The sequence below is a fragment of the Leucopleurus acutus genome (assembly GCF_964270905.1).
Source record: "Leucopleurus acutus genome assembly, chromosome: 17".
Taxonomy (NCBI): Eukaryota; Metazoa; Chordata; class Mammalia; order Artiodactyla; family Delphinidae; genus Leucopleurus; species Leucopleurus acutus.
Genome location: NC_139159.1, coordinates 75,998,476 through 76,012,149, shown reverse-complemented (window position 1 = coordinate 76,012,149; position 13,674 = coordinate 75,998,476). Strand labels below are relative to the sequence as shown.

The following is a 13,674-nucleotide window of genomic DNA, read 5'->3' as shown; positions in this document are numbered from 1 at the left end:
GGTCACACCTTCTCTCCAGGTGGTGTCAGTGATAACTCCCGTTTTAAGGGATGCCAGCAGTGCTTACCAACAGAGGACCATTTGGGGCCCCAAGGGACAGTGGCCTTGTCTGGAGACATTTTCAGTGGTCACAACTGGGAAGGTGTTTCTGGTATTGAGTGGGCGGAGGCCAGGGTTGCTGCTAAACAGCACAGAATGCACAGGACAGCCCTCCATGGCAAAGAGTTACCCAGCCTGGAACGTCAACAGCGTCCAAGCTGAGAAACCCTGGATTACAGTGATCACTGAAAATCCCTCTTCATGAACCAGCGGGCTATAGATGGGGGCCATGGAGGAAGCTGGCTCAAAGTCTCCCCAGGGAGGAGACCTGAGCAAAAGAAGACTGCTAAGTTTTGTCCTCGTGTCAATAGTCTTGGTGAGCAAAGCTGCCAGGCATTGTGGTGTGCACAAACACATACCCACCCACAAACACACCCTAGACGCAGACACTGCACCCCTGAGCCCCTCCAGCATCCCTGTGGGACATGCACTATTACTCTCCCCTTGGATAGATAAAGACGCATGGAGGCTCAGAGACGTTAAGCAACTTGTCCAAAGTCGCACAGCTAGCAGGTGGACCTAGCCATGGCAGGCACTCAGAGGCTTTGGGTTGAAGTGGGTGCAATTGAAAGAAAACTGGAGAAAGGGCAGGAGGCAGGGTTTGAGTCCAGACTGCCGCTTACTGACTCTGGGACTGGGACATAATTCCAGTCTTCTCTGGGCGTTTGTTTCTTTATCTGTAAACTGAGTTGGATGAAATCATCTTACATAGTCTATGACTCTTTGAATCTGGATCTTAAAATTGCACCTTCTTCTCACACTGTACATTTTCCTTTTTTTGTCTCCTCCCCCATCCATTACACTTATTCTTTCCTCACAAAAGTTGGCCCTCAGTTTCAGAGATGCAAATCTCATCTACATAATCCAGGTGAGCATGCAATGCTGTGATCAATTAACAAGAGTCTGCAAGAAAGTGGTAATTTATTGTGTTTTGTTCACTAGCTATGCCAGGAAGGCTAATATATGCTCACAGACAGATGGCTGAAACCATAAGGCACGCGCATATATTTTAAGTCTGTAGATTTCAGCCAGAAATAAATGAGAGTGTGACAGCTCCAGGGCAGAGTGAGAGAGATGTCTTTTCGAGCAGAAAAGATAAACTTGCCAACAATTAAATGGGTTAGTTTCTATGATTCATTCATTGACTCAAGTACCTACTACATAGATGGCACCATACTATGGTCGTGGTGGGGAGAGATGATATATGCCCAGAAAGATATCAAGCACGTGTTCTGATGGACAAGAATAATGAGACACTCTTACCATTTTCTGTTTGCCAGGTCCTGTTCTATACACCAATCATCACAATAACCCTCTGAAGTAGGTACGATTATTCTTCTTCCCATTTTCAGTTGAAGAAACTGTCACCAAGGAGGTTAAGTGACTCGCCTTAGGTCCCTGAGCTAATAAGCGTCAAGATGGGTTTCTAACGAGGCAGTTGGCCCAGAGTCGCTGCTCTACCCAGGACACTTTCTGCCTTTGTACAGTTGGCAACATCTCTGCCTGTAAAATGTTTCAGTGGCTCTGAGTGTCTCTTTCCTCCCAAACTGATAAAATGTCAGAGTCAGAAGGTGTCTGAGAGGTGACTGAGCCCAGACATTTTTCATATCTCTGTAAACTGAATGACCTTGAAATTTTAATAGAAGCTCAGTTATGAAGTAGAGAGAAAGGGGCTGGGAAGCTCGGACCCTCCATCTCGCTCTCCTTCTCCCCCGGGTCCACAGAGCCCAGTGAAGAATCACTACTCCTGACCTGTCCCACCTCCTTACTCCCATTTTGCAGATAGCAAAACCGAGCCCCAAGGAGCCTGTACACTAGAGTGGAAGAGACCCTTTCCCACCTGTCAACTGAGGTAGTTGGATCAGCTTCTGTCCTTCAGCATGATTTCCTGAGCACCTACTACGCCTCCTCTGTGCCAGGAGGGTCTCTAGGCCCTGAGGTGACCCAGGAGGCACTTTGTGTGGTTCTGACGCACGGGCGTGGCTTCCTTTCAAGGAGGGTTCTGTGGATCAGCGTAGTGGCGTCCTGTCTGTGGGTCCCCAGAGGGGCGTGAGGATGCTTTTCAGCAACAGAGAAACCCAAACTGGCCACAAGAGACTGAGGATGTGGTTTGGATTCTGTTCAAGGGCTGCTCCTCCGGGAACCACCCTGATCCCAGGTCCAGACAGCCTGCTTTGCACCCTTGCCCCTCGGGAGCCTCCCCAGCAGGGCTGTCATGTTAGAGAGAAGGGTGGTGCTTTGCGTTGAACTCTGTCCCCCTTAAAAGATATGTCGGAGCCCTGACCTCTAGGACCTCAGAATATGATCTTCTTTGGGAATAGGGTATTTGCAGAGATAACCAAGTTAAAATGAGGTCATTGCGGTGGGCCTTCATCCAGTCTGACTGGTGTTCTTATAAAAAGGAGAAATTTGCACACAGACACACAGCGGAAAGATGTTGTCTACAAGCCAAGGAATGCCTGAGGCCTCCAGAAGCTGGGGCGTGGGGTGCCTGGAGCAGATCGTCCTCTAGAGCCTCCAGAGGGAGCGCGGCTGTGCCGACACCTTGATTTCAGACTCCCGGCCTCCATAACGGTGAGACGCTACCTGTTGTTCTAAACCCGCCCGGGTGTGGTACTCTGTTACAGCGGCCCTAGGAAGCAAATACAGGGGGGCTCAAAGCATTACTGATGCTGGCTGGAATCACATGGATCCTTTGCTACGTTATGTTTTGATCGTTTTTGTCCTCATATAACAGGGGCAGTTCTTATTTTTTTGCCGCTTGGAACTTTTGGAGTTCCAAGCTGCATGCACACGTTGAAGGCTTTTGATGGACTTGCTGCAGGAGTATCGTGGCTTCTGCTACCATCTCTGCCTTCAAAGAGGGGAAGGTGGAGAAGCAGACGGAAGAACTCGCGCTCTGGGTGTGAACTCCTGAGAGCCCTGGCATTGGGGAGTGCCAGAGCACTCCACGAATGGCTTCCCACGCCTGGCCTCCCTGGATGTGGTCTGGCCTCCTGCACGTGGTGGCCACGGGATTAGGAGACCTCCTTTCATCTCTGTCCAAACCCTCGGCTCTTCTCACCATTCCTTCTCTCCCAAATGCCTTCTCACCAGAGCCCTAGCCTGGCATTTACTTCCCTTCCCACAACCTGGAGGCAGTTGCTTGAATCTAGGAAGTAAATCAAGTTGGAATTATAAACAGTTCTAAGCAGAGAGACTGCGTGTTTTAGTGGAAAGAGAATTCTGGGGCTCAGAGAAGCTATGAGTAGGTCACTGCTCTATAACTAACAGCTGCTTGTCCTTGGGGAAATCACGTGGAACTTCTTGAACCTCAGACTCTTTATCCGTAACACAGAGATGCTCTTTCCAACACCGCTGGCCTCACAAAGATGGATGTTCCGTGAAGTGTTATGAATTGAATAACCCGTTGGGGGAAACCAGGTAACGAGTGCTTGTTTAGGAAAACTAGAATGTCTGGGGGCCTGTATTAGTTTCTCATGGCTCCTGTAACAAATTACCACAAACTTTCATGACTTTATAGCAACAGAAATTTACTGTCTTACAGTTCTGGAGACCAGGAGTCCAAAACCGGTTTCACTGAGCCAAACTCCAGGTGTGGGCAGGGCCAGGCCCCCTCTGGAGGCTCTAGGGAAGAAGCCACTCCTCTTTCCTCCAGCTCTGGTGGGTGCTAGCATTTCTTGCTTGTGGGTATATCACTCCAATCTCTGCCTCTGTGGTCACGTTGCCTCCTCTTCTATGTGTACCAAACCTCTCTCTGCTCTCTCTTATAAGGACACTTGTGAATGCACTTAGGACCCACTGGGATAATTCAGGATAGTTTTCCCACGTCAAGATCCCTAACCTAATCACATCTGCGGGACCCCTTTTCCTTATAAGGGAACATTTACAGATTTCAGAGGTTAGGACCTGGTATCTTCAGGTGACCATTGTTCAACCTACTATAGGGATGTTGCCAATTATAATAAGAAATCGTGTATGGTTGTAAGACGTCCCTTGATGCTGGTGCAAAGCAACACAGGTTAGAGAGGGATAATTTATAATCCAGATATTATTCACACCAACTCAGTGAGAGGAAACCATTAGCCTCATTTTGTAGATGAGGAAACTGAGGATCAGAGAGGCAAAGGAGCCTGCCTAAGGCTGCACAGCTGGCTAGTAGTGGAGCTCATCCTTCAGCTCTAAAGTTCACTTTCGGGACTTCCCTGGTGGCGCTGTGGTTAAGAATCCACCTGCCAATGCAGGAGACACGGGTTCGATCCCTGGTCTGCGAAGATCCCACATGCCGCAGAGCAACTAAGCCCGTGCACCACAGCTACTGAGCCTGCGCTCTAGAGCCCATGAGCCACAACTACTGGGCCCATGTGCTGCAACTACTGAAGGCCGTGCGCTCTAGGGCCTGCGTGCTGCAACTACTGAGCCCATGCGCTGCAACTACTGAACCCCACAGGCCTAGAGCCCGTGCTCCGCAATAAGAGGAGCCACCGCAATGAGAAGTCTGCGCACCGCAACGAAGAGTGGCCCCTGCTCACCTGAACTAGAGAAAGTCCACACGCAGCAACAAAGACCCAACGCAGCCCCCCCAAAAAAGTTGACTTTCTTACACTCAGTAACAGACCATGGACATGGGCGATGGATGTCCTTGCTCCATATGTCCTTGCTTCATACTCTCGTATGAGATGAAGCAACACACTCTGGCCTCTTGTGACACCTGACCCCCTGACATCCTGTTACCAAAGGAGCTCCAATGTGAAGTGGCTAATCTGATGTAATTTGTGGGAATCACATCAGATTATGTGGGAAGTTACTGGCCCAGCACTGGAGGGATCTGGGGTTTTCCAGCACAGGTGAAGAGCTCAGGACTGTAAGGTCATGAAGAAGTAGAACACGCGGCCTCACAGTCCTCCCTCCAATGCCCTGGAAACCTTGTGCCCCAGCGACGCACGTTGCTTTGCCTCCCACTAGCTGAGACCAAATATGCCTTATGACACCACTCCTCTCTGTTCCTTTGTTTAGCTGATGGTGCTATGAAAACCGAACCTTTGTTCTTTTCTTCTTTACTTTTCAATCTTTTCTTTGGCTTCCGGGAAACTAGGATCACATCCTGGGCCCACTGGTCGCCGCTCCCTTTATCACTGGTTTTCTTTTGCTTGTATCTCTTATTTTTCTTTTCCATTTTGATAATTTTATTGCACTTGAGACTTTTATTATAAGATACATTGAACTTATTCTGGAAGTTAGAAGGGTATATAAATTAGGGGTAAATAAAACTCCTTTTGTTGCAAAAGAAGTCTTTTTATACTTTGGAAAGTCATTTTCTTAAATTAAGCTGAGTGTTCAGTTTTTAGAGACATAAACAAGTAGGATTAATAAAGATGGCTCCCCCCCCCAAGCCAGGTCAGTCAACGAATGCCTGATGTTGCAATTCCAAACTGCTTCCTATATCCTTTATTTTACTTGCTCTTCCTACAAGGCTGTGAGATAAAGTGGTGATTACTATTCTACCCGTTTTTCAGATGATAAAACTGAGACTCAGAAAAGTTAAGTGACGCGTCCCATGTCATTGAACCAGGACTTGTATGATGGTCCTGCCTTCTTTTCTCTGCTGCCCTGTGGATCACAGAAGTGACAGGGACCCTCTGCCAGATTCTCTTTGTGTGCCAACACCCGCTGTGGCCACGCAACCACCTTACCTGCTGTGGCCGTAGCTTTCAGGAGCGTGATACATGAAGACGTTTCCTTGGGCTCTCCTTGCCCAGTGTCTGGCCATGTCGATCACAGGACAGATGATAAAGTAGTCCCTGGTGAGAGGAGGACAGAGGATGGGGTCTAGCTATGCACAGCTCTATGGACAACAGTGCCGGGTAAAGGCTTCTCCCAGGCAAGGGACCTGGGCCACCAGCCAGCCCCTCTGCATAGGCCTGCAGAGAACACCCCCCGCCCCTCCTCACACCCTCCAGATTTCCTCTCGCCCCTGCTGGCCCCCCTGCTGGCGCATGGTCCAGCCTGCTTCACGGAGGGCCGCGAGCACACACTATGTCCATACGATGCATCGCAGGGTCAAGAGTCCCATGGGACAAACATCTTCCCAGGACATCAATTTTACTCAAAGACTTGGGAGCAAAACATTTTATATTAAAATAAATATAATATACTATGAAGCTGAACATAAAATAATTGTGCATTCTGAAGGAAGATGGAGACCTCAGGGACGTTTCAGGTTATGACACCTTTAGACCAGTGGCTCTCAGCTGGGATGCCTCCATGCTCCAGAAGACGTTTGGCAATGTCTGGGGGACACATTTGGTTGTCACAGCTGGGAGTGGAAGGTTCCACCCTGGCAGCGCTGTGGATGGACCTTGCCGAGGAGACTGGAGGCAGGGAGGCCCATGGAGGCCGCTGCCTCAGTCTGGCCAGGAGAGAATGAGGACCTGGCCTCAGGGAGGAATGGAGTCCACCTCCTCAGTGAAGCCTTTTTTGGTTACCTGCCCTCCTTCAGGCCTCTGCTCTTGCCCTTGTTCACAGATTGTCCTCAAAGACAGTTACAGGCAAAGTTGGGGCAAGAATGAACATAGGTTTCTGAACTCTAGCCCTGAGCTCTTTCTACAACATTGATCTAAGCCAGTCCCGACTTGGCTGTGAGCCTCTCAGGGTCCAGGATTTGGACATCTGTGAGTTCTTCAGGTCCAGTCTGGGGCTGGGCCTCCAGGAATATGTGTTGGCTATTTTGTTCAAAGCTGAGCTCTCTACTAGAAGGAAAATTAGAGCCTTTCTGTCCCCAAGATGCCAGGGGGTGGTACAAAGTTTTATTCTGAGCTAGTGAACCTCTGATTGGAAACCACAGGCTCCTGGGAGGAATGACCAAGCAGGACAGTGGGCCCCAACATCCGAGTCAAGTTCAGCAGAGGCCTCTGAGCCTTGACAGCGGCTCTGTCCCCGGGGACAATGAGCAAGGGCCAGCGTGGACCTCCCTCCCCGAGGACGGGAAAGAAGTTACAGGATGCGGAAACCACCTGGCCACACTCTCCCGGCTTGGAGGGGGGCCTGTCAGGGAAACAGAACATGTCAAGCGGCCCGTGAGGAACTCAAAGGTGACACGAGAGCTGGAGTCCCCACTGTGGTCTCATCCCAGGGGGCTCTGCAGGCAGAGAGAACTGGAATCCTGGCCATCTCTTGACGGTGCTGAGAGGGACATTCTGGGGACGGCAGAGCCTGTGATGGGTGCAGGCACCCACTAACCCCTCTTGGGTTGGGGGACCTCGGCGGACTTTCCCAGGGAAGGAAGCTTGAAGCAGCGGACTTGAGCAACAAGACGCATAAGCAGTGAGTGCAGAAATAGCACCCCCACCCCCGGGAAGGGGATGTACGGCGTCAGGAGCCCTGGGTCTTCTGTTCTGGGGGTGACATCAGGCACAAGCCTTCCCCTGTCTAGGCCTCCATTTCCTGTGGAAGGTGAACTCTGGCCGCCCAGCAGAGTCATCTGGGGGAGCCTTGAAAACTACCGATGCTTATGAGGCCTGGGCTCTAGCCACCCTTGGAGCTCTCCTCGCGCTGTTCTCAAGGGCAGCAGGGGTCCAGGTACTGGGCTGGAGGTGGGGTCCTCTCTGCTGGACTTCCCCCCGCCCGCTCTCCATCCACACAAGCTGAGCGCAGCTTCTCGGTTCGGGGCATATCCAAGCAGGTACCCTCTGACGGCGCGCGAGCACCACGGAGGGGAGGGGTGGGTCACCCTCGTGTCTCCCACTGGCGGGCAGGCAGCCCGCGCTGTGGACTGAATGACCGACACAGATGAAGCAGCAGCACCAGGCCCCGGTCCTCCCGGACGATCCGAGCCTCCCCACGGCCTCGGGGAGGCGGAGGCAGGACGGCGCGCCCAGGCGGCTCACCTCGCGGCCGCCTCCAGGGCGCGGGAGAAGGCGGCGTAGTCATCCGCGTGGTGCTCCAGGGAGTAGTACCACGTCGCCGCAGCCTGCACGCGCTCGTCCGCCGCCTCGCCGCCCAGAGAATTCTGCAGCGCCTGGTAAAAGGCTGTTTTGCTACTGGTCCGGCCTTGACTTTCCTCAAATTGCTTAAAAGAAAATATATGGAAAATCCCCAGTCAGATTCTGAAAGGCCCGACTGAGCATAGCTCAAGCCCTTGGTCTAGAATTTTCTCTCTCGGAGGCAGTGGAAGACGGCGAGAAGTGCGTGGGAGCTGGAGCCGGACTGCCTGGTGGAAATCCCAGCTCTGCCCTTTTCCAGCTGTGTGGCCTTAAACAAGCACCTGTACCCCTTTGTGCCTGCCTGAAGGTGGACACAGTGGAGCCCCCAAGCAGGGTGGCGGTGAGGGTTAAAAGGGTTCATACACGTGAAGCCCTGAAAATGGCGCCTGGTGCCTAATAAGTGCTCACTGAACACAAGTCTTTGTCGCAGGCTGATCACAGGTCTCACGCGTGCTCGTGCACTTGGTTCTCAGCCAGCTTGTCACCTGGTTTTGTTAGGAGAGCTAACTTCAGTCGCATTCACTGACTCAAGCATTCAACGTAGGGACACTGCCTGTACCCTTTTCTACTGATAGACACACTCTTGGTCCAGGGCCAGCGGCTTGCTAGGCCTGGGAAACAGCCCTGAACACGCTAATCAAGCTCTCTGCTCTCAAGGGCCTTGCGTTCTAGTGGGTGGACACGGAAAATAAGCAAAGAGTTGTGCAGTTCATCCGGGACAGGTGCTATGAAGAGAAACGGAGCAGCGTGAAGGGATGGGGCAGGGCTGTTTTATATAGGATGGGCAGGGAAGGCAGGGAGCTCTGTGGGATGTGTGTCCAGATGGAGATAACTCTTTCTCCCTCCCTCCCTCCCTCCTTTCCTTCCTTCCTTCTTTCCTCCTTTTTCTTTCTTCCTCAGTCTCTTTTTTCTCTCTTCTTTTTAAGATTTATTTTTAAATCGAGGTAACATTGGCTTATGACATTATATAAGTTTGATGTGTCCAACATTCTGTTCCTACTTCTGTGTACCCTACAGCACACTCATCACCAAAGGTTCAGTTTCCGTCTGGTCACGCACACCCGAGTCAGTGAATGAAACTGAAGTTAATCCCTTTTGCCCATTTTGCCCTCGCCCCAACCCTCCTGCCCTGCCACCACTATCTGCGGCTGCGTGTTTATTTCTGCTTGGTCTGGTTTGTTCATTTGCTTGTCTCCCACATGAGTGAAATCATATGGTATTTGTCTTCCTCCTCCCCCTCCCTTCCTTTCTTATCCTGTCTGCCTGGGAGAGTCTGGGGAGGCCATGTCATCCCCTCAGGACTCAGTTTCCTCATTTCTGAAGACAAGGGGTGGGGAGGGAGTATCAGTGACTCAGCTCTGGTGTCGGAGATCCAGACCCCTCGGCCCTTGTACGGTCCTAGGATGTGTGTTTACATATTTCTAGGCTCTTATTTCAACACTGACATGGGCTTATCAGGATATCCTGACATGTTTAAATTGTTTTTCTAAACATTACCAAGCACACAGGAACTGTGATTAGAATTCAAGGAGTGGGTATGATCAGTAAGTGACCCCTTCCATCCGAGACACTCTTTCAGCACATCCTGGGGTTCTGGGTTGGACTGCCTTCAGCCTGGCTCACCAAGAGGCTGGACCAGTGGCTGGAATCACTGATCAGAGGCACGTCTGCTGGTGGCCACACACCAGCTTCAGGAGAGATGAGGAAAGGAGACAGGGAGAGGTGTGCAAAAAGGGCTTCATTTGAATTCTATCTGTATTCTATCTGTCTATCTTTGTTATCTATCTATAACGGGTTATTTCTTGGAAAAAGATCTGAAGCAAATGTGGCAAAATATTAATATCTGTTAAATCTGAATAGTGATGTTTCTTATATCAGTGTTTTTTTATATCAAATATTTCTGACCATGATCTATAATAAAAAAGACATTTTATACATGCAGAATTCACACACACACACTCACCCTCAATGCCTGTAGTAACGTTCACGAACAACATTCATACTCATTGCTGTTAACATACGTGATATATCTGATAGTTTCCATTCTATTCTATTCTAGTCTAATCTAGTCTATTCAAAAATGCCTGCCTGAAATCTACTTAATTGACTTCACAGCCTACTAATAGTTTAGGGGGAAACCTGCATTATGTTATTCCCTGTTATTTTCTGAGTTTTGGGGATATTTTATCACAAAAATTATATTAGTCACCGTTCACATAACTCCAATTATTGCCAAACATTTAGCATGTGTATTTCACTGGAGTATCAAAAGCACCATATGAGTTGGGCAGTTGCATAGAATCATTGCCAGATTCCAGGGAAACCTGCACATAAGGGGCTTAGCACAGCTCTGGGCACACATGGTCAGTAGCGGCGAGCGATTACTATTGCCCTGTCCCAGGCGCAGGCAGGGGCCCCTGGGGGGCTTCAAGACGCTGCGCTGAATCCCCAGGTGCTGTTATTGTCAGTTTAACGCCTAGTGTTCCAGAACTACCAAGCGGCAGAGGGGCACGCAGGGCTCTAGCGGGTGCCCAGGAGATAAGTGTTGGACAAATGAATGGAAGAGACGCTGACCTTCACAGAGATAACACAGGTGAGGCTGCAAGTCCAAAGTAGAACCTCCTAGATTCAAATCCCAGAGCTGGAAAGACCTGGGCTTGGATGCCCGCTTTGCTACATATTAGTTATGTGACCTTGGGCAACTTACTGAATCCCTCTCTGCCTTTGTTTTCTCCTCTGTACAATGGGCACAATAATATTACCCTCTTCATAAAACTGTCCTGAGGTTAAATGAGATGACACCTACACACTCTTAGCACGATGTCGGCGGCTGGGTGCCTGCAGCTCAGCTGGCCCAGGGGAGCCCATGCTTTAGAGCCAGGCCTGATCCAGGCTGGTCCCGCTGGCTGTGGGTCCAGATCCTTGGGAACTCCTCTTCCGGATCACTGCTAGAAAACGACTGACCTCTCCCGAAGGACAGAGCCTCCTTCACGGGTGCTGCGGAAACTCTTTCCATAAGATGCACCTTTTAGGAGCAGCAGGGCACCAAGCCCTGGGCCTTGCCAGAAGTACCTCCAACCATCTGAACAATTCCATGGCTAGAATGCTAAAGGGAGGGGCCCAGGTTCTGCTTCCACAAGACTGTGATTCGTTTCCCATTCTGAGCGGATCTGAGCCTCTGAGACAAGCTGGGCCGTGGCTGCATCCATAGTCAGTATTTTGAAGAGACGGTTGGAGTGCGGATCTGAGCCCCCGGGGGGCGCGTGGGGATGCGAAGGGGCCCGTTCTCAGGAAGACCCAGGTCTCTTCCTTCTTGGCGAGGACAGAAGCACAGATGCTGTTGCTGGTTTAATTAGAGAGGCAGCAGGAGGGATGTGGCTACCACGTGACTGCCAAGCCAGGGCCGAAGCCACAAGCTGTAATGACAGGCAAGACGTGCCTCAGAGGTGGGTTTGCTGGGCCTGCGCTCATTAAGGGCCATCAAGAATTGGCACAGGTGCGGTGCGCAGTTTTAAAGGACCGCCCTTAACACCTCCCATAGAAAAGTCAGAGCCCTGGGGAACATTTAGCGACTGTGGAGGGGTCCACAGTCACCTTGGATGCCTGTGACCTAGGGGACTGAGTGTGGGGTTCGGACCTGGCTCTGCAGGCAACCTCAGAAGACTCATTGCTGGTCAGTGAGTTCGTTCACTGAATACCCCTCTCTGTGCCTGGGGCTGATGTTAGAATCAAAAGAAAATTATTATCAAATGGGTGACAGTAGATATTACTTCTCTCTCCCCTCTGGTTGGTAAATTATTAAAAGTAGGTGTCCTTGTGTTCACCCCAAGTTTGAGAAACATGATGACAGCCACGTTGCTTCAGGGTCTTTATCTTCAAGTCACTGTTCAGCCAACAAATTTCTGTGCAGTGCCTGCATGTGCCGGGAGCAGCTCCAGGCATCTGGGGTGCATCGGGGAACCGTACAGCCCACGTTCCTGGCCCTTTGGGGGCTTTTAGTCGAGTTCGGGGGAGGGACGGCACAGGACAAATCTTTGTAACAGGAGGTTCGGTGGTGATCACTATGGCACAAGCGAACAAGCAGGGCTGGGGAGGGCACAGGGTGCTGGCTGGTGAGGGTTGAAATCGTAAATGGGCTCGTGAGATGGGCCTCGGACCTTGTGGAGGACAGCGGAGCTGAGACTGGAGGGAAGCGGGTGTTGGGCGTGGGCTCTGCAGGGCCCCAGGAGGGAGCCCGGGAGCTGCTGCTTCTTACTGCTTCTCTTCTGCCATGTGGGTCTCACGAGGCTGCTCGGAACCCCAAGGCGATCCTCAGAGCTCTCCATACACCCGCACCATCCTCTACTCTCAGGGACTCTTCCCGAATCCCCTCCCTCTGCTTGGACCAAGGGACACTCCTTCCCTCTGAGGCTGACGCCTCACTGCCCGGTGCTCTAGGGACCCTCCCCTCTGCTTGTTCAGCGACGTCACTGGGTAAATCTCCCCCCTCTTAGAACATGCGATGTGCAACTCTCCATGACTCCTACCACCACCCAGAAGGAAACGCCAGCCAAGGTGTCTGTCTGCCCACCTCGGCGTTCCCAGTGCAGGGAATTCACCCCTCACCCCACAGCTACCTGGCCCCTCCACTCCCCCACCTCCACGCTTGCCAAGGTCGCTGATGGTCAGCGCCAATGCCGGCGCAGCTCACCATCCCAGCCTGGGGCTCTTTCTTGCCTGGACTTGGTGACCCTCCCCATCTCCTTTTCCATAAAATTCTCCATCTCGGGCTCATTTCTGAACCTCCCGGCCACCTGGCTGTCTTGCCCACTTTAAATGCTGATGTCGCGCCCCCCCCCCCCACAGCTGCCACCCCTGCCCTTTCGCATCCCCTTCTGTCCACACACGCTCATGAGGTGGTACCATTTCCTCCCTTTGTTTCAACAGTGATCCGTAAGTTGACGATTCCTAAATCTCTCTCCAGCCTGTGTGTGCTTCCTCACCTCCAGAACCTTCTTCCCCTCCTATTTTCCCAACCTCAGTGATGAAGACCAGTACCCAGCAACCTGATTAGAAAAGAGATGTTTCCCGACTCCTCCCACTTCCTCATCTTCCCCAGGGCTCTGCTGTACCACGGTCCTGTTGAGTCTCCTCCTGAGGACGTCTCAACACACTCCTCCTGTCCACTCCTCCTGCCCCATCGGGGCTCCTTCCCTCCTCCTCTCCTTCCCACTCTGGGACAGAAGCACTGACAATGTTCTCTGGGGAGTGGGGACCGCAGGAGGAGTGCTTTGTACACGGAAGATAGTTAATTAACTTTCGTACACTGATTACTCTTGATGTTATGCAAAATGGTTATGACTTCCTAAGTTTGAGAAGAGGGAGACCTGGGGCAGCATCTCCAAAGACAATTGGGTGAACTCTGAAAGGATGAATGAATGAACAAATGCCCCCAGAATTCTCTAGAGCTCTGAGGTAGGTAGAGACACAAATACTCTTTCATTTAATGGGCATAAATGAAAGACATACTGTTGGCCAGCAACTGAGGATTTGAAATGAACATGACACAGATCTTGCCATGGGACAGCCTGGTGAGGTCGCAGAGGTAATGTGG

The 13,674-nt window shown here is 51.3% G+C and overlaps 1 protein-coding gene across 1 annotated transcript in view; it reads right to left on the bottom strand.

The window, feature by feature from the left end:
- The window catches only part of TG (thyroglobulin), a gene marked incomplete at both ends in the record, with an annotated part of 242,360 nt that overhangs the window by 12,464 nt on the left and 216,222 nt on the right, over window positions 1-13,674 (bottom strand). Inside the window, 2 exons of the mRNA XM_082858577.1 lie at window positions 5,793-5,900; window positions 7,986-8,167. Of these exons, the coding sequence (XP_082714703.1) occupies window positions 5,793-5,900; window positions 7,986-8,167 (290 nt within the window). The remainder of the gene's footprint in view (window positions 1-5,792; window positions 5,901-7,985; window positions 8,168-13,674) is intronic.